At 41.5% G+C, this 20,320-nt stretch overlaps 1 protein-coding gene across 3 annotated transcripts in view; it reads right to left on the reverse strand.

Annotated features, from left to right (window-relative positions):
* The window catches only part of PPP2R3B (protein phosphatase 2 regulatory subunit B''beta), a 37,650-nt gene that overhangs the window by 13,854 nt on the left and 3,476 nt on the right, over nucleotides 1-20,320 (reverse strand). For 2 of the 3 annotated variants that reach the window (XM_081197078.1, XM_081197079.1), the window contains exon 3: nucleotides 146-331. In XM_081197078.1, coding sequence (XP_081053204.1) covers nucleotides 146-331 — 186 coding nt within the window. Of the gene's footprint in view, nucleotides 1-145; nucleotides 332-10,742; nucleotides 11,372-20,320 lie in introns of those variants that run through there. The other variant, XM_081197080.1, reaches the window with a different exon arrangement.

Raw genomic sequence — 20,320 nt, forward strand, 5'->3', positions numbered from 1 at the left:
TTATTTTCTCCTTTCCAAATAATATACTAAGGATACAGCCCTATGGACACACCTAGGATTGCACTGCACACACTTCAGTATATTTGATGTTCTTCATGACTTCATATCCTTCTGGGCAAGAAAAAGAGAAACCAGTTGGGCTCACCTTTGCAACTTTACCCATATCTTCTAATGTTGCTCTCTCATTTGGAAACTGAGCAAAAGTTTTCTCTATCTTAGTAATAACACTATCTATGTTCACTTTTTCTTTCGGACATCCTTGAGGAAAATAAAACGTTGGAATGGTTTGGCTCAGAGACGGTGTCAAAGGTTCTTCTTTCTTTGACTGAACCTATAGAAAAAGGAAAAAATAAACTTTAAGGCATAAACTAAAATAGGCATCTTGACAGTTTTGTCTCCAAGTCTTTAAATGTACACTTAACAATCCTACCACTGTACATTTGTACGGTAATATAGGAATAACACTTAAACTGGTGGGAAGGAAATGAGAGATTTTTCTGAAGCCTAACAATGAAAGTCACTATTCTTTAAATTTGTGATAGAAAAAACTGCCTTTTGCCTTATAGCCTCCTCTCACGCTTTTGGAAATGGGTAACAAAACATCTGCAATTGCTCAAAGGTTAATCTATTATTGGAACCAACATTACCAAGTAATCACTAGCAGATAATGAACAGTTTTTCTAAATGTGTCAAGACTACACTATAATTTCCAGTTGTTTAGCAAGTTCTTTTCCAAATTCAAATGGGGAGAACAAGGGGTGGAAAGTGATACTGCATCCTTGGAAGAAATGAGGGGGCAGCTGTTTTTTTTTTTTTAAAGGCTCACTTTAAAGAGGGGAAGAAATCGCATGTCAACATATGTATAGATGTGACTATTAGTCAAAATAAAAAAAGAGCAATAGCAGTTTTTAATGAGCAACTTAATAAAAAGTTGCTTTTGGTAAACCAGGATTTATCTTTTATTCATATTGCTGTCTGGAAATATGACAGCATACAGCAAAAGGAACAACAGATGGAATAAAACTGAGAAATGCTACACCAAGGCTGAAATCTTATACACCTGGGAGTAAGTCCCATTGAACTCAACGGGACTTGCTTCTGAATAGACATGCATATGATTGCACTATAAAATAGAATTGCATACTGTTCTGAAAAGTTAGCTTTACTTATAAACAAATATTATAGATCACCACATCTCAAATAAGGTATCAAGGCACTATACAACAGAATATGCAAGCACAATAAAACATGCACCATAAAACAATACAAACAATGGTAAAAATGGCTGGTTCTTCTTGAAAAAGTTATGCCTGAAGAATCAGCATGGAGCCAGCAACACTAAGTGTCCTACTTCTAGTTGAAGCCATTTGGGCTTCTGAAGCAATCAACAATGCTCCTCTGTGTGATACGGTGACTCAGCTGGGATATCATATAAGGGCTCAGGAGGTCCTTAAGATATCATGGACCTAATTTGTTCAGGGCTTTGAATATTAATATGAGAACCTTGAGCCTGGCCCAGTTGTATATGGTGCAGATGTTTTAGCAAAGGTTTGTTGGCCGTATGCCCTCATCAACCGTTTAGCTGGAACTTCTGGTTCAGACTCATGGGGCAACCTTGTATTGCAGCAGTCTTGAGAGTACCATGCGTAGCCTACAGTGCTCAGACTACCCCGATCTAGATATGTCTGTAGCCAGCATACTAGACAAAAGGCACTAGTAGTCACAGAGGTCATTCAGGTCTTTAAAGATGCATCTTGGAATAGCCACATACGTGCTCCTTCAGAGGAAGTACAACCCAGTCCAAAACAGGCAACTGGCCTATCTTCTGGCATAAGACCATCTACCTAAAGAACCTCCTTCTTCTCTGGATTCAAATTCAGTTTATTGGCCTTTATTCAGTCCACCACTACATTCAGGCACTGGCCCAGGGCTTACACAGCAACTCCTGAGTCAAGTGTTCTGTAGGAACATACGTTAAATAGCACTGGACACAAAATAATGCCCTGTGGAATACTATATTAAAAGTACCAGGAGGCCAAAGAGCACTTCCACAATGGTATTCTCTGGATTCTTCTTTTTTTACTCTCTGGATTCTCACAGGTAGGAATGGAAGTGCTGTAATACAGTTGGCCCAGTGGTATTGAAAGCCACTGAGAGACCGAGAAAGAACTGCACCTAAGATTTCAGATTAAAACCGCAGAGTGGAAGGAAAGGAAGAACTTTTTCTGCCGCCCCACTTCCAGCTACTCCATGAAGACTGAAGAAGAGACCCTTTTAAGAATATTACGGGGGTGGGCAGGGGAAGGACTAGACCATGTGAAAAATGAACATAATATTTTAGCTGCAGTCATTTTCAGCTTTGTATTCTTGTTATAAAAAAGTGTGCCTAGACATTCTGTTGTTGTGCCTATAACCTTGGTTTAAGATGCCATTTAGCACCTAGCTTTCATATCACAGTTTCTAACACTGCCCATACCTAAACAGCTCTGCAAAAATGTCCGAAACAGCCAAGCATAGGCAGAGTGCTGTGGAGTCACATTACTAAAGAAGAGTACTGGAATTTGTTATTGGCTGAACAATTCTGCACTCTGAAAGCTCCAGTTTGATTTTTTTACAGTTTGAAGCCTTGCTGGATGGATGCCAAGGCAGGCTCAGAAATATGTGGGCGCTTTATCTTGTGCTGGGGTGGGGGAGGACAACCGTATTTCCAATAGTGAAGGGTCAGAGCTTCAGTGCTCTTCATAGCTAATTCCCTACCCTATGACTAATAGGGCCATAAATTATACAGATTGCAGGGGTTAAACTCTCTTGCCACATAATATTGGTATACATACTGCTACATTAGTGTATACCCACCAAATGGCACAAAAAAGTTTCAGCTAAGAAATGAAAACTGAAGTTTGCAAAACAGCTCACTATAAGAAACTTCATGACAACAAAAAACAGCACTAACACACCATACAATTTAAGCTTGTAAGCACTAATTATTTTCTACTGCAGCCAAATGGAGGACAGCAGAGTGTAACATGTTAAGCCTTTAGATTTGGGAAATGTTGATTATATTTAGCATTCCCTTCTTTACAAAAGTACTTTGCTCTTTACATGTTAGGCTTGTGACAGCTAAACACGACCACCAGCTGTTTGAGGAAACACAAACATTGCCATCATCAGATAGTAAGCCCTTCGGTAAGCACCTTTTAGAGTTTGAAGTAGATGATATATGCTGACACATTTTTACTCCAAAGATGCAGAGAAATGATGACCAAAAGGGGTGCACAAGCATGCACAATGAAAAATTGCTTTGGTATATGGTATATGGCAAGAGCAGAATGAAAGTAATGTGTTCCTGGCATTGAGCAACTGGGATAGATTAGGCATTCTGCTGGTTTACCAGCCACCTCGCTGCATAGCGGTCTCAGTGCCTGAGGTGACAAAGCTAGTCTCATAGGCAGTGTTGAGGACTCCCAGACTGCTGGGTCTGGAGGACTTCAACATCCATGCCGAGGTGACTGGCTCTGGCCCCTAACGTCACTGGCCCAACATTTGTGGCAGGCCACACTCTGGGCCAGGGAGGTGATTAATGCCTCCTTGTGAGAGGCGGTGACCCCTATCTGCTTGAAGGAGGCAGCAATAAAACCAATCCTCCCTGCATTTGGAAAATCTTAAGTAACCATCAGTCAGTTGCCAAGCTCCCCTTCTTGGACAACATTATTGAGCAGGTGGTCATGGACCAGATCCAGGTGCTCTTGGAGGAAAATGATGTTCTAGATCCATTTCAATAGGGGTTTAGGCCCGGTTTGAAACATAAACTGCTTCAGTTGCCCTGAATGATGATCTCTGTTGGAAGAGAGTTGGGGATAATATGTCTATTTCTCATCCTCTCAGTGGCTTTCGATACTGTGGAATCCTTCTGGAGTGGCTGTCCGAGTTAGGTGGCACTGCTTTGTGGTGGTTCCAGTCCTACTTGGATGGTTGTTTCCAGAGAATGATGCTTGAAATGATCTGTGGGCCTGTGCAGCCTTCAATGCGGGGTTCCTCAGGGTTCAATTTTATCCATGATGCTGTTTAACATCTACAGGAAACTGATGCGTTGGGTTATCCAGAGAAGACTGAGCCACTGTTAATGAGCAGTTCCCTAGGAGGTTTTGCTTTTGTTGGGGTCACACTACCACTGAAGGAGTGGGTATGCAGCTTGGGAGCACATCTGGATCCTTAACTGTCGCTTGTGGCTCAGGTGGCCTCAGGGATGCGGAGTGCCTTCCATTAGCTTTGGCTAGTGGCCCAGCTGTGCCCCTATCTGGAAAGGTATAGCCTAACTACTGTCTATGCTCCGGTAACCTCTAGCTTAGACTACAGCAACGTGTTATAAGCAGGGTTGTCTCTGAAGACTGTTTGGAAACATCAGTTGGTGCAGAATTCAACAGGCAGGTTGCTTACTGGGGCAAGATGGTTTGAGCATATTACATGGATCCTGGCCCGACTGCACTGGCTGCAGTGTTGGTTTTGTCCTATAAAGGTCAAAGTGTTGGTTTTGACATATAAAGCCTTAAATGGCTTAGGACCACCTCTCCCTATATGAACTGACCTGTACCCTACAATCATAATCTGAGGCCCTCCTTCATGTGCCTCCTCCATGAGAGGTCCAGAATGTGGCAACACAAGATTGGGCCTTTTCGGAGGTGGCTCCCCATTTGCTGAATGCTCTCCTCAGGGAGGCTCACCTGGAGCCTTCATTACCTATACGTTTCTCTATAATGAGGCCTTTGGCTGATAAACTTTCTATGGCCCTTTAAATGTGATCGTAGGAGGGGGCTTATTGATGTGCTTTTGTTTTATTATGTATTTTGTGTTCTCATTTTGTATTTTTATGTTGCCAACCACCCTGTGATCTTCAGATGAAGGGCACTAAACCAATTTAATAAACAAACAAACAAACAAATCAATAAATAAAAAAAATGCTAAAAAATAGACCATGTACAGTGGTGCCTCGCAAGACGAAAAGAATCCGTTCTGTGATTCTCTTCGTCTAGCGGTTTTTTCGTCTTGCGAAGCAAGCCCATTGAAGGATTAGCGCTATTAGCGGCTTATCTGCTGATCGGATCAGCTGATAAGCAGATTAGCGGCTTAGAAAAAGGGGGGGGGGGAAAAACCCAGCAGGAACTCGCAAGACATTGTCGTCTTGTGAAGCAAGCCCATAGGAAATTCGTTTTGCGAAGCACCTCCAAAACGGAAAACTCTTTCGTCTAGCGAGTTTTCTGTCTTGCGAGGCATTCGTCTTGCGGGGCACCACTGTATACTTATGAGCTGCATAACATGCAACTTCTATTGCACAGGCTTGGAGCAACATTATATCAAAAACAGATTATTATTAGGACACTCAGTCTTGAATCAAGTTTAGATTTGGTCTCAAGAACTTCACAATATAATAACTTTGTTCAAATATTGTACACTACTCTTTTGCCAAGGGATAACACTGTAGATGTTCTTTGTTTTAAATGCCCACAACAGAAAATACTGTGAGGTTTCAACAAAAAATTTCCTTCAATTATTTATGAGCTCTGATAGCAGCAAGATTCAGCCTGCACACATCTAAACAATTGTTTCTTCACAACAGCACCCACAGAGAGTGAAACTTGTTTTCTGACCAGTTATTACTCAGGTGTGGAGGGAGAGAAAGGTGTACTACTGATTCAAGTGAATGTACTCCAGCATGAATCTGAAGACTTAGACTCATGTTTTGAGTTAGAAAAAAAGAGGTCTGCAGTCTTACAGGAAGGCATGCAAGAGTACAATGCCGAACAGTGCTCCTCACACATTCTTTGTTAGCCATTGTGATAGTATTGGCAGGCAACAGAGACTGCAACAGCACTTTATATTATAACACATTCTGCTCTTTCCTAAGAAAATCTTCGGGTCTGTTAAAGCACATTAAAAAAAAGTAACTTTAAATGACACCTCTACTCAGAGATCTGCACTGGTTGTTACTGGGCCAGGTTCAAGGTCTTGGTGTTAGTATATAAAGTGCTTAACAGCTTGGGACAAGTTTACTTGCAGGAGTGCCTTATCCCATATATGCCCACTTAACCGCTTCAAAATGTGGAACTGGCACAGTTACAGGTGCCACGTAATACTAGTTCTGCAGTAAACAGTAAATAATAATCCTATTTACTTAAGAAATGCTTCACACACTACACAGTTTACTGGCACAAGCAACGGGTAATTCAGAGATTCTCACACACAGCACAATCCTACATATGGCTACTCAGAAGTCCTCCTACTGAGTTCAACATGGCTTGCTTCCAGGTAAACAAATGTAGGAGTCCAGCTTAAAAACAATTCCAGAAAAGATGAATAAAGTAATGGCAATGCTTGTAGTGCAACTACCCACTTAGTCCAGCCCAGTAATTAAAGTTAATGGTCTAGACCAGTGTTTCCCAACCTTTTTTGGGCAAAGGCACACTTGTTTGATGAAAAAAATCTCGAGGCACACCACCATTACAGCCCCGTGACGTCAGCGCGCAGCGTCACGCCGGGAGGGACGCACGAAAGTGTAAGTTTCAATTTTTTCCCCTCCCCCTTGCCGGGGAACCTCCAAGCTTTGGGGGTGGGGGAGGGGGAGGCAGCAAAGCGAGGCAGGAAGGAGAGCGCGGCTTGGCTGGGTGAGCTTTGGCAGGGGCAGGGAATGAGAGCCGCGAGGCGGGCGCTGCGGACGGAGGCGCTGCCCGCCGAGCTCGCAGGCAGCCAGGCAGGCAGACGGCGAGAGCCCCGCGCTGGGCGGCCTCTCCTCGCCGCTGCCGCCCCGCCTCTCGCCGCCCGACTCGCCCGCCTCCCTCCAGGCAACATCTCGCGGCACACCAGGCAACATCTCGCGGCACACTAGTGTGCCGCGGAACAGTGGTTGGGAAACACTGGTCTAGACAAGGGCAGAAAGAAGATAGAGCAGGATCAATGACAGATTTCTGGTGATGTGTAGTACAGTGGGCAAGTGTTCTGGTTTCAAGTGCTTAACAAAAAAACCCTTAAAAGTATGTATTGCTTGAAACAAAGTTGGGGGAAACTCAGTGACCTCAGTTTTGGGAATGCAAACTAATTCCTGGTCCAAGCATATGTTCAGAGGCACTCTGTTCTTTAATTATATGTCTGCCCTTCTGAGCCAATTTTTGCACCAATATCTGACTGAATGGCCTCATGGTACTAGCAAAAAATGAAGTAAATCCCCACGTCTGGAGTTTCCCAACTCCTGACCCAGACAACAAGTTGAAATAGCATAGATGAGGGAAGAGTTGCTAGAAGATGCAGAAACAATATACAGTAATTAATTTCGAGTGAAAAATAGCCTTTCATTCAGAAATTTGGAAGAAAAAAACCACAGGCAAATGTTCACTGACATTAGATCAATAGTTATTATATGAAAGACAAATATAATGATTTTTTTAAAAAAGTTAAATAAAAAGGTTTTGAGACCCTGCAACTCAATAACATGTTACCTCCTAACGTCAGAAATATTTCTTGACTACATCTTTGTATTTAAGAGAGGTGGTTCTTACAACAGCAGAAGGGACAGTTGCCCAATATTATGAGCTTGCAGGTCTATATTTATATTAAGAGTTTGTGGTTGCAACACACATACGCCCAAGCAAAACCTGAAAATGGGCTATTTTTACATCTAGCGATCAGAATCTGGGGTATGAAGGTGACCTCATAAGAGAGGCCAGCATTCCAGCACAGGGCAACCCAAAGCCACAAGTGGGAGGGATTGTCAAGCTACAAGCGTTTGATTGCCTCTTTGCACATTTCAAGCTGTGGCTTCAGAGGAAAAAAGGGGTAGGAGCATCTCACTCTCTACCTCATGCATATATATAATTATATATACACAAGGCCACATTACATATATATGCTACATACACACACCTCTTTCTCTTCCACCTTAAAATATATGAAGCACAAAGTAGCTCAGTGGTGCAGTAAACAGATTCAAAAATGTTTCAAGCTTCCTAACAGAGGAACACTGGACTTCTTTTAAAAGGAAACTTCCTTCACACTCGAAAAGAAAAGAAAAGAAGAAGAAATAAAAGAAAAGCTGATTGTCCTGCAAGTTCTTAATCAGAGACTGCAGGGAGGACACTCACAGATGGTGGGCCCTACTGGATGGACTCCTCCCACAGCAAGAATTCACTCCATGCCTGACTTAATCTACACTATCACTTCAGAAACAGAAGGTAAGTAATTGCACTGAGGTTCTGGTTGATGGACCCATGTACTGGATTAAGCCATATTCTAAAAGCACTTTCCATTAAATCACAGCAGCTGAAAGTACTCCTAGCATATTTCCAGCAACATGCTACTGAAATCTGAATGTCGTGGAAATGCTACTTCATCAGAACAAAAAGTTAGTTCTCAAGTAATCAAGGAGTAACACTCGCATATTTTTAAAAAATCAGGAAAGGCCCACAGAATGATGTGATTTTCCTCTCTTCCTCTTTTCATGAAGGTGAAAGAAAGTAGCAAAAAAAATCCCACAGTATTGTGCCTCTTGCATAAAATTTGTAAACTTTTGCTGCCAAAATCTACCTGTTGTCAGTAGCTAAGGATCCAGAATAGAAGCAGGCTGTGGAAATCCACTACTGCGCCTTGAATAACAATCATTCAGCAATGAATACCACAGCTCGCTTATTTCTATAAACATTATTTGCCCCGTCAAGAAGTGTTACTAGTCTCTTAAGAGACTCAGAGCAAAGGCTCAATAAATGAATTCGCACGTTAGCTTTTATGTGTAGATGCAAATTTGAGGTGGCTCCTGCTGTCCCATCATAGTTTGGTGTATGCTAGGAGTGGGGGTAGACAGAGGCAGAGAGGATTTTCTGCACCCAGTACACTGCAATGTGGGTTGGACCCTCTGTCCCAACCACACAATCTTTGGCAAGGTCTGCTGCTATCAATACTAATTAAAACTACGAGTCTTGTCCTACATGTAACTTGACCCCCTTGACCCCTCTATCACACATATACATCCTTCCTCACCCAATCCAGTCACTGCATATATTTGCAACTACCCTGCCACTAGCCGATTATTGCTCACACATGACAACCAGCAATAATAGATTGACACAATCTTTGCTACAGCTGGAAATCAAGAAAACGGCCCTCACGTAAGTTAGTCAAGCCAGACATGATGTGTATTTTATCATCAAGAAAGTATGCATGAAGAAGACTTTTCAGAAAACACGTTTCCATCTCTGAAATGGGCAGACCACTTATGCATGCAAGATGTAAAAAAGAACAAGAAAAAGAATATACACATTAACTGTTTTCTTCAGATGGTGATGACAGACAACAGGCTACAAGAAAATTATTAGCTCATGTTCACCCAATAAACTTCCTGCTTACTATCCCCCACCTTCAGTGTGCTGTCCTCCCCACTCCATAGTCACTCTCCTCCCCACACCTTGTAGCTTACTGAGCACAAGTGGGAAGGGCTTGCCTCCCCCCTCTTCTCCTTTGCTTACAGGATGGCTAGGCAAGCCAGAAAGTGCAACACCAGTACTCCCCAACTATCTATCTTAACTTGTCCAGAATGCCCTATAAACAAAGCTTTGACAAAGGGGGAGACACAGAAGATCCAGGCCCAGTGCAAACGTTTCATAGCTTCAGCCCTCTGGGCCACTTACTAACAACACCCCTGGGACTACCCATATATGTATAAAATGCTGCAGCAGGAAGGCTAGGTTGTTGGGGATTTTGCCACCCTAGTTGCATGCCTGCACACATGCATCACTTTTTACTCCAACTTAGTAAGTTGGGAAGAATAGCATTCAGCAGATTAACATTTCCACTGATACCTGTGTGAGGAAATGAGGCATTATTATTATTAATATGCTGCCCATCTGGGCAACTCACAACAAAATATTAAAAACACAATAAAGCATCAAAAACTGAAAACTTCTGAAAGTGCAGAAGGGGGGGGAGAGATGTGAATAAGATAAATGTAGACTTTAGCAATTTAGCTTCCAGTGTCAAGCTGCCCTCTAGTTGAAAGCAAGATGGTTATTAGATTCCCAGCTTTGAGGACAAAATTTCATTTTTCTGTCTAATTATGCAATTTTGAAGATGCTCGCATCAACTAAATACAGCTTTGTCAGGGTGGTGAAAGGCAGGGTGAAAAGATTAAACATTAAAATGCATGGTAGTCATCAACGTATTATATGTGATTATAAGCAACTAAAATCAGTATTTTCTCCTGATCAGATTACAATACTATACAGTAGAAAATCATGGTAAGTTGAGAAATAACATTCACTTATTTATAACACGAACTGGATAACATTTATAACAGGATGCTGGACATGAACTTTAAAAATGAATTTCATTATGCAAGTGGCCAGGATAGATAAGTATGCAAATGACTATTAATTGTTTATTTTCTGCTGAGCAGTTTCACATTCATAGGCTAAAAAAGGAACACTTATGCTGGGGAAAGTTATATTGTTCAACACCCCCCTTTTACAAACAGAGTGTAACAAACAGCATGTCTCAAGGCAAACAGTAGCAACAATAACAGGAACAAAGTAGCCATATTCAAATGCAGGTGTATTTGTTTTTAAACTAACCTAATAAAACCACTTGGGCTTTTCAAAGTTCAAGGCATATCTGGCTAGTTTCCACTCAAACAGCATGAACACCCCCCCAATCCCTCAAAATATTACACACACACAGTCCAGTCAAACTCATAATGGTAAACAAACCTGGACTTGCTGGAAAGCTTTGAGTCTCTTCTTGAATCTGGAAGGCAGAACAAAATCACATCCCCGAGCTAGCAATGCCAATTCCTTTCGTAGATCAGGATCTTGCCGTAAAGAAATCTCCTTTATCCTCATGTTTTCAGATTTCATATACTGCTTGTGCGTGTACCAGTCCAGGCACTTGAGTTCCAGTAAACAGCAGACTCCTATTATCACACAGTGCCACTTAAAGCAGCAGCTGCGTTTTACTTCTGTGTTATTCTGAGAGCGAGTTCAACTTAGCCTGCTCCATACATTAAAAGGGAACTTGGCTAGAACTGCAGACACAGATTGGAAAGTCACTTTGGGAGCCTGCCCCTTACTCCATGCATTCCAAAGTCTTAATGGTATGGTAGAGTACGGAAAAAGACACAAGCCTGTTATAAAAGTGGCACTTCAAAACCATCAATAAAAGTAACTTCCAATTTAGTGAAACCAACCAGGGAGGAACATGAAAATACCAGACGTAGCGGTTTTGTAGCTTCCTCTCTTCCCCTTCCTTTTGTCGCAAGTCACAACTGCTCAAGTCTCAAAGTAGGCTATTGAAGGATTAGGGCTTGCAGGCGCTTCCAAACTTGTAAAGCCCTTTGAGTGTTTTGTATGTCAGAAATGAAAGCCACCTTAAGATAAACTGTGGATCTACGTGCTTGTTTAAAAATAAGCAGCTATAGAAATGCCAAAGCAAAAAATAAAAATAAAAAGCTTAACTCTTTTTTTGGGGGGGGGGATATTTTTAAGAGGGAACATTGACATGACAATAAATAATGGTTATTCTTTGGCAATCAATTACCCTTTATCCTTTATTATTTTTCTGACACATTTGAATGAATGTATTTCTTGTACCCTGGTTACCCTAAATATTGATATGTAATTTATACACATTGGATTTGAATTTGTGTGTGTGCATCTTCATTTACCACATAATGGCTATATCATATACAGCCACAAAAATGGAATTATTATGAATGCCATCCAACAAAATACTGGGATGCAATGATTACTGGCCACGTAATGGGACCTCTCCTACCTCTCCCATCCCTGTGTATTTGTTTTGAGGGTTCTGCAACCCTACAGTGAAGATCTGGGGAGGTCATGGGGCAGAGGAGAGGAAGGGGAAGTTCTGTTGCTCACTTAGTTGGGTACCATGCTATATAAATTGGAATAAAGTACCAAGTAAATCAAATGTTTCTGGATTCTTCCTAGAAAGTTTGTGACAAGTGTGTGTATGTGTGTTTAAAAGGCAAGTAAGAGTGGGGGAAGAATATGATAGAGGTGTATACAATTATGTATGGTTTGGAGAAGCTAGGAAGCTGCCTCATACCGAGTCAGACCATTGGTGCAACTAAATCAGTAATACAGTGGTACCTCGGGTTAAGAACTTAATTCGTTCTGGAGGTCTGTTGTTAATCTGAAACTGTTCTTAACCTGAGGTACCACTTTAGCTAATGGGGCCTACTGCCGCCGTGCGATTTCTATTCTCATTCTGAAGCAAAGTTATTAACCCGAGGTACTATTTCTGGGTTAGCAGAGTCTGTAACCTGAAGCATCTGTAACCCGGGGTACCACTGTATCTACACTGACTGGCTCTTCTGGGTTTCAGACAGGAGTCTTTTCCAGCCCTACCTGGAGAAACCAAGAATTGAACCTAAAATGCTGTGCTAATTAGTGGTGTCCATTCCTGTTGAGACATTTTTCTCCCCCTCTATGTTAGAACTAGGGGACAGCCTATGAAGCTAAATGATAGAGGAAATTCAGGATGAGGAAGCAATTCTTCATAGGTACATTGTTGAACTATGGAATTCCCTCCCACAATATGTACCAATGGCCACAAACTTGAATGGTTTTAGAGGAGGATTATATAAATTTATGGTAGATCATGATTGTTGCTGAGGTTCATAGGTAGGAGAGAACTATTCTGATCATGGGTTTGTAACCTTTTAACTGACACTTGTCTAGCCGCTATGAGAACAGAAAGGTGAAATAGATAGGCCTGGCCTGATCCAGCACTCTTCTTATGTAAGATCAGTGATGGCCTGATGTTAAGAGTGAGTCAGCTGAATCACATTCCATTAATATAATGAGAAATCAGGGAGGGAATAGCTTCTATGGCTTCTAGTTAGAAAATGGTTCAACGGACTGATTTGAAACTTGACAGTGTAAGAGAGAGATGTTTGAGGATGGTTCATGCCAATTTTGGTTAGACAGGATATGAAATGAATTATTTTGAATGGGTTGAGCAGTTGATGAGAGACACTAGCATATTGAAAGGTGCTGTGCCTTTTCTTGCATACACTTTGCTGGTTTTCTGGAAATATTTTTCTTTTTGTACTTACTATCTCTTAGGGGAAATGGTTTGTTGTTAGGTCAAAGAAAATGTCCAGTATGCTTGGTGTAGTTTTTATTTAAAAGGCATTATTCTGGCCAATGTTAGTCTCTGGAAGTTTAGAACGTTGCTGTTACTAGGCAAGATTCTCAAAGCAAAGGGCTCAGTATAAAAAACTTGAAGTGTTTACCATCCAGGTAGGCCAGGAAGTTAGAAATTAGGTTGGAAAGGAGATGTGGAGAAGAAATCACCGGAGGCAAGTGAAAATAGTTTGAGAGGCATGGGTGGGAGGGATATCTGAGACATGCAGCGGCTGGATTTCTGAAGGGCAACGTTTGAAGGCAAAGGAGAAGGCAAAGGGAGAAAAGAGGAACCAATGTTTGTTTCCAATTGGAAGCCTTGTATTAGAGGGAAGAATTGAATGTGGGGAGTAGGGCTGCCCCAATTGAACACTGTGAAGATTCCATTCAGTACTTTCTCATATTCATTTTTACTGTATGCTGCTTGTTTACTTCCTCTCCTTTACAACTGTGTCTATGTCCTGGACAGCTGATCAAGATCAGAAGGATCACTATCGTGTCCCCTGGAATGCAAGGGATATCACCCAGCCAAGGAGCTGAGTCTGTGTGCCTTCACCTCAGCCAAAAGTACAGGCGCTGGCTCTCTCTCCACAGCATAACTGGGACAGACAACTTTGAAATGCTGGCATCCTAGGCGGTTGGCTAATGGGGATAGCCCTGCCAGGAAGAACAGTTTAGCTTTCTGAAAGGGGAGCAAATTGGCAAGCATATACACAAGCATAGCTGAGATTTGTGACTTAAGAGTAAAATACTAGCAGAATGGATCTGGTTCCAATCCCTATACAGTAAGCCTGCAACTTACATGGGGGTTACATTCTGGAGATTGTGCCTAAAGCTGCAACTGTGTGTAGTCAAAATACATTGGATTCAATGGGACTGCCAAATTCTTTTTGCCCCTGACACATGCCCTCTTTCTAATTAAAAAAAATAAAAAATTGTCAAGAACGTAAAGCTGAATGTGCACAACTTAAATGCTTCTAAGTTGCAGGGTGACTGTATTGCATTAGCAGACAGTGAGATTTCACTTAATTCAGAAGAGTAGCTTGTAAAAGCAATAATTTAACATGCAAAACAAACTTTAAGGTTTTCCTTATGCTCAATGAAAAGTTGTCAAAGGTACAGCCTGTTAAATTATATCCTGTTGAGTAGAATGAGAGTTATTGAAGAAACTGGAAAGCAGCTGCTAATTCTTCTGAAAAATCCAAAGAACTTCAAGAAAAACTATGTCACTCTCATTCTCCAGCAAACTAATATAACTGTGGGATTATCTTGCTTGATCATTTCCATATAATGGCAGTGCAATAGGCAGGAAAAGACAAGTCTATCAAAGGCCAGCTAGCTCCCTGTTTAGGAAGGGAAAGGAAACCCTCCCTGGGTGATGCATGTTGTGTTATCTTTGTCGTCTAAACAGATCCATCATAGGAAAGAGAGTGTCAAGGGTTTTAAAACCTAGAGGAGAAAACCTAATGTTGAGAAAGAGCCTGCAACTAAATACTGTAACCACAATTTGGAGGTTTGTGTCTCCCTGCAGTGAGGGCATAGAAAAGAGTCTCTGTGATCCTGATGCCTGCTTCTAGTTTCTCCTTGACAGAGGGAGAGGCTGGTAGAATACATAGCATCTCATCAGGCCCAGAAAGGGAGCTGAATCGACTACCGTATTTTTCGCCCTATAGGACGCACCGTCCCTTAAGGCGTACCTAGTTTTTTTGGGGGGGGAAATAAAGGGGGGGAATTATTTCCCCCCCAGGCGCGGGGCTGGGGCAGGGGAAGCCCGAGCTTCCCCTGACCCCAGCCCCCAGAACAGGCAACTCTCCGCAAGCCATGGGAGCCCAGCGCCGGGCTCCCACGCCTTGCGGAGAGCTGCGTGAAGTCTGGGCGCACTGAACTCAGCGAGCCCAGCCTACGGCATGCAGGCAACTCTCCGCAAGCCGCGGGAGCCCAGCGCCGGGCTCCCGCGCCTTGTGGAGAGCTACGCAAAGCCTGGAGAGCGAGAGGGGTCGGTGCACACCAACCCCTCTCGCTCTCCAGGCTTCAGCGAAAGCCTGCATTCGCCCCATAGGACACACACACATTTCCCCTTCATTTTTGGAGGGGAAAAAGTGCGTCCTATGGGGTGAAAAATACGGTACTTCTTTTCCCACACACAATTGGTTTGAGTGGTCAGTTTTAGGCACCAATATTTTTCACACAGATAACCTGATATTGAGGATTTTGAAAACATGTTGTATTGGAATTTGGTTCCAGAATGAAGCATATTTGCCTGTTTAAAAATCTCACTCAACTTCTAGATCCTTCTTGCCATCTTTCTGCTGACAGATGTCTGCTGGTGAAGACAAGAGAAAGGTCCTTTTCAATTGTGACATTGTTCTATGCACATTTTGCAACAGGGAATTTAATTAGCACTAACAGTTTCTGAGCTCTGGGTGCAGTACTGCATCTAAGATTTCAGATTAAAACTGCAGAGTGGAAGGAAAGGAAGAACTTTTTCTGCCTCCTCACTTCCAGCTACTCCATGAAGACTAGAGAAGAGACCCTTTTAAGAATATTAGGGGGGTGGGCAGGGGAAGGACTAGACCATGTGAAAAATAAACATAATATTTTAGTTGCAGTTCATTCATTTTCAGCATTGTATTCTTGTTATTAAAAAAGTGCGCCTAGACATTCCATTCTTGTGCCCATAACCTAGGTTTAAGGTGCACTTTCTAACACTGCCATGAAGCTCCCTGGGTGACCTTGGGCCAGTCACTGTCTCTCAGCCTAACTTACCTCACAGGGTTGTTGTGAGGATGAAATAGGGAGAGGGAGAGAACCATGTATGTCACCTTAAGCTCCCTGGATAAAAGGTGGGATCCAAATGTAATGAAGTAAATAAAGCCAGGCAACATTTTGTAGCAAGCCTGCACATCAGTCTGTGTATATAAACTATAATTGCAAAATATCATTAAAGAGCCAGACCCAGGCATTGGGCCTGAAACGCTCCTCAGTGAACCCTAACAATGTCTCCTCACTATTACACCCACAGGAAGCATCTCTGGCAAGGGAGGGAGGGAGGGAGGGGACACCTTAAAAAGAGGTCCCTTTAAAGTCAACTTTCACTCTAAAGGAAATGGCATTATGTTCAAAATTATATGATAATCACACAAGTAGGCAGATAATTCTGGATTCCTTCCAACAGATATCTAACACAAAACAGCCAAGAAATGGGAGGGAAATATTCACAGAAGAACTCAGTGTGGATGAGAATTCATCTAGGTTCTATACTCTCTGACGGCATCCCAAGGAAAGGAATTAAATCTATGAAAGACCAAAGAATATCCGATCTGGAGGCACAGAAAGAACTCAGAAAAACTTTACCAGAAAAAAGAATGAACTAAGAAATGCAAGCACTGGCAAGACAAATCAACGGACAAAAGTTGCTGAAGTTAAGGCCTGCAGTTCATTCATTTCAGCCTTGTATTCTTCTTATAAAAAAGTGTGCCTAGACATTGCGTTGTTGCGCCCATAACCTAGGCTTAAGGTGCCACTTACCGGGTAGCTCCTAGCTTTCATATCTCAGTTTCTAACACTGCATAGTTTCCTCAATGCCTGCTTTTAAGAATAGACATAAATCAAGACACAGACATATCAAGGCAATTCATCATAAATAATCTGTCTTGTTTTTTAACTAATCCTTTCAAAAAAGTTTTTACTGAAAATAAAGCTTTTTTGGGGGGAAACTATATTATGATAAATTGCACAGGTACCACCTTAATATAAGTAACACTTCTGAACAGACATGTATAGGATTGCCCTGCAAAACTTGCAGTTTTGGCCTTCAGAGTCTCACTTTAATTATAGCGTCAGAACCATTTCCTGTACGTTCTGTTCTGCTGCTTCCATGGAGTTACTGCAATTTAGGGAATGGAAGCCTGGAATGCAAAGTCAGCTTTTAAAAAGCCACACATAATACTTCTGTGCAGCTTTAAAAGCTGAGTGCACCAGAATTGCAGAACATGAGCAGAGAATGCCCAACATACTATGTAGACACTATTTAGAACAGGGCCAACCAATTGCACACAACCAGAAGTGCAGTCATAGCGATATTATCCCCCTGCCCCACAAAACAAGTGGTTGTATGTTAATCAAGTAAAAAATATTATTAACAACAACAACAACAACAACAATAATAATATCCGTTCCCCTAGCAGGGCTCCCGCATTTTAGAAGCTCAAGCACAGCTTTCCTTTGTCTCAATGAAATATGAAAAGGACTCTATATGAAATAGAGTAATGAATAGAAGATGCTAGTTTGGTAAGTTGAAGTACATGGTATATGTTTGTTGAAAACCTTTCTTTTCTCACAAGCCTTCTAAAAAAATGTCTTGGTTTTTATGTTTCAACAATTCTATGAACAGTATTGTGTTTTAAATTCTATTTCTGTACACTGCTTGGAGTATTCTTTGGAAGTACAACAGTTTATACATTATGAAAAAAACAAATTATGTCTTAGCACTTAAGAACCATAAGCAATGTTCTGCTAATACAATGGGACTTTATTCCTCCTTCGTGATGTAGCCCTTATATCCTCCTTTATAAATCTGCTTGGGGCCCCTCCAGAATGGCAAGAGCTGGGTGGAAAATCAGCAGAATTGTCGACACACACACCCTCACCCTGATTGTCCAAAGAACCTTTTGGATTCAACCAGCATCTAGAAAATGTAATTTTCCTAATTTCTAGAAGTTGATAAAAACAAACCACAATCCTAAACATTTACAATACTATGGCCTGGCCTGACTGTAATGGTATGGCAAACTATAGTGTAGCATGAATAAGCAAGTGTGCTGGAGAACAAGAAAATTGTGGCTGCTTCACTCCTGCCTTGCTATTGGGAGCTAAGTCAGTTTACATCTGAAACCAGACTCAAGGTTTGTGTTGCTCTGAACAAACCATGAGCTATAACCAAAGTTTGTCTTGGCTTACCACTTGTGCTTTGTCGCCCGCATTGTGGATATACAACAGTTTTTCTTGCTTACACTGGGATCTCTTTAGCATGATGATCAGGGATAGCAAACATGTATCTTTAAGAATAGAAGATCTATTTTTAGCAAGATGATTAGCAGGAATTTGATGCTTGCCCTTGAAGACAACTGTTCACATAAGCTATATTTCATAAGAAAGGTATGAATTCCCATTGCCACTTGGATGAAAACTTTTAATTAAATGCAAACTTATTTATGGCTCACTATCCACCATCCTAAGTTTGAAGAGCATGGCCAGAACACTTCTCCCAATCTAACACTCTCCTTCAAGGTTTAACTCAAAATGCTTCCTGTCACTCTTCTCAACTGGATATGGCACAGGGCAAGTCATTACAATAGTATGGTACCCATTGACACATTTCTGTCTGCAGAGGTCTTCTTTGACACCTGCAGGGTCCCCCCCCCCACACCCATCCTTCCTCCATTGATATTAGGCTTGAAAAAGCCCATCTATTGGCTATTTTAAAAAGGCTTCTTTCAAGCCTAATTGCAACAGGGAAGGGACAACTTTGAGGGTCCCAAGTAGGGAGGTAACAATTAATCCTTCCCTCTCTCATTGCAATTGGGCTTGGGGAAAAAGCGTTCTGTTGTCTCCAATGGAAGGTTTATTCTAAGCCTAAACATTGCAGGGTGTGTAGGTGTGTGTGTGTGTGTGTGTGTGTGTGTGTGTGTGTGCAGATCTTGCTGGGGTTGAAATTAGCTAGATTTTTTTTTGGAAGATGACCCATAAACCCAACATATCTATTCAGAGAGTTATGAGAACAATTGGGAATTATCAAAGTGACAAAAAGGTTAAGGAAATACAAGCCAAATAAGAGATATATACACCACAATTAGAAGTTTGTGCAATGTCAGAACTGCAACTGACGTTAGCAAGGAGCTGTTTCTTTTCTAAACAGCCAGAACTGCATAGACAGAGCTATATAACTGTTATAAGCAGTGCAACTATATCCACCTGCTTGTGTGTTATGTCTTGTTTAGGTTGTAAGTCTGACAGCGGAGACTGTTTTAGTACTGATGTTTGTAAGTTGCTCCAAGAGCCGTTTTAAATGTCTTAAGTGAATGTATGATTACATGGAAATAGCTGGAATAGGGACTGATTACATGTAGTGCTTATAAATACTGCATATGGGAAATATGCTTATATCCATTCTATACTTACACAAACATGCCCCATTTGTGTATTTTCCCCCTTTGCATTTTCCTCCCATAAGCCCCTCAACGCTTACAAGAATACTGTAACTAATCAGCAGGTTTTACTCCCAAGAGATTACATTTTGAATGCTTACATACTGTACTATCACACTAATTTGCACCATTTGCAGCTTCATAGCAGCCTCTACTAGCCCAGCAGCACCCTAGCACTTTGTCAAGATATCTGCAATACCAGAACTAGACAAGGTGCTATCAGGACTGTTGCTACCGTTCAAACCATCAGCATATAAACTGAAGGAGAAAACGGAGGCACATTTTTGGTATTGATTGTTTCCGGGACAAGCTCATTGGAAGAGAGAGAAAAAAATTAAGTAGTTTTCTATTGGCTGGGGCTAGATATGATTATATTTTTCCAAATTACTGTTTCTCCTCAGGACCTTAATAAGAGGTGGGTTAGAAATTTAAACAAAAAAAGCTTTGATCAAATATTGGCCTTGCTCCCTGCCCCCACGCAACAAGACAGTGTGTGAACTGTGGGTTCTATGTCAAAGTACTCTTGCAGCCACCCTGAAGGGTCACAGTTTCCCCACCCATGCCCTAGAAAGTAAAGTGGCATTATGAAACTGGTTGTCATCTTATAACATAGAGTACTGGTCAGTTGCTAAATATAAAAACAACTGTTTAAGAACTAGTACTTGAGTTTTATTTTTCCTCTTCCTTTCCTGTCCCTTCCCCCTTGTGTTTTGCTTTTTTATATTATATATTGTAAGCCTTAAGGCAGGAACAGCCTTGTTTTTATTGACTGCATGTAAGCCATCCTGGAAACCCTTTTAGTTGAAGATTGAGGTACAAATGCTCTACATAAAATCATCATCATACTGATCTTTTACAAGATAAATATCAAAACTACAGTCCATGAAATCAAGGCACTTCATATTTCAAAGAGTGTTTCGGGATATTATTTCA

Source organism: Podarcis bocagei (assembly GCF_964188305.1).
Source record: "Podarcis bocagei genome assembly, chromosome: 6".
In the NCBI taxonomy this organism is placed as follows: domain Eukaryota; kingdom Metazoa; phylum Chordata; class Lepidosauria; order Squamata; family Lacertidae; genus Podarcis; species Podarcis bocagei.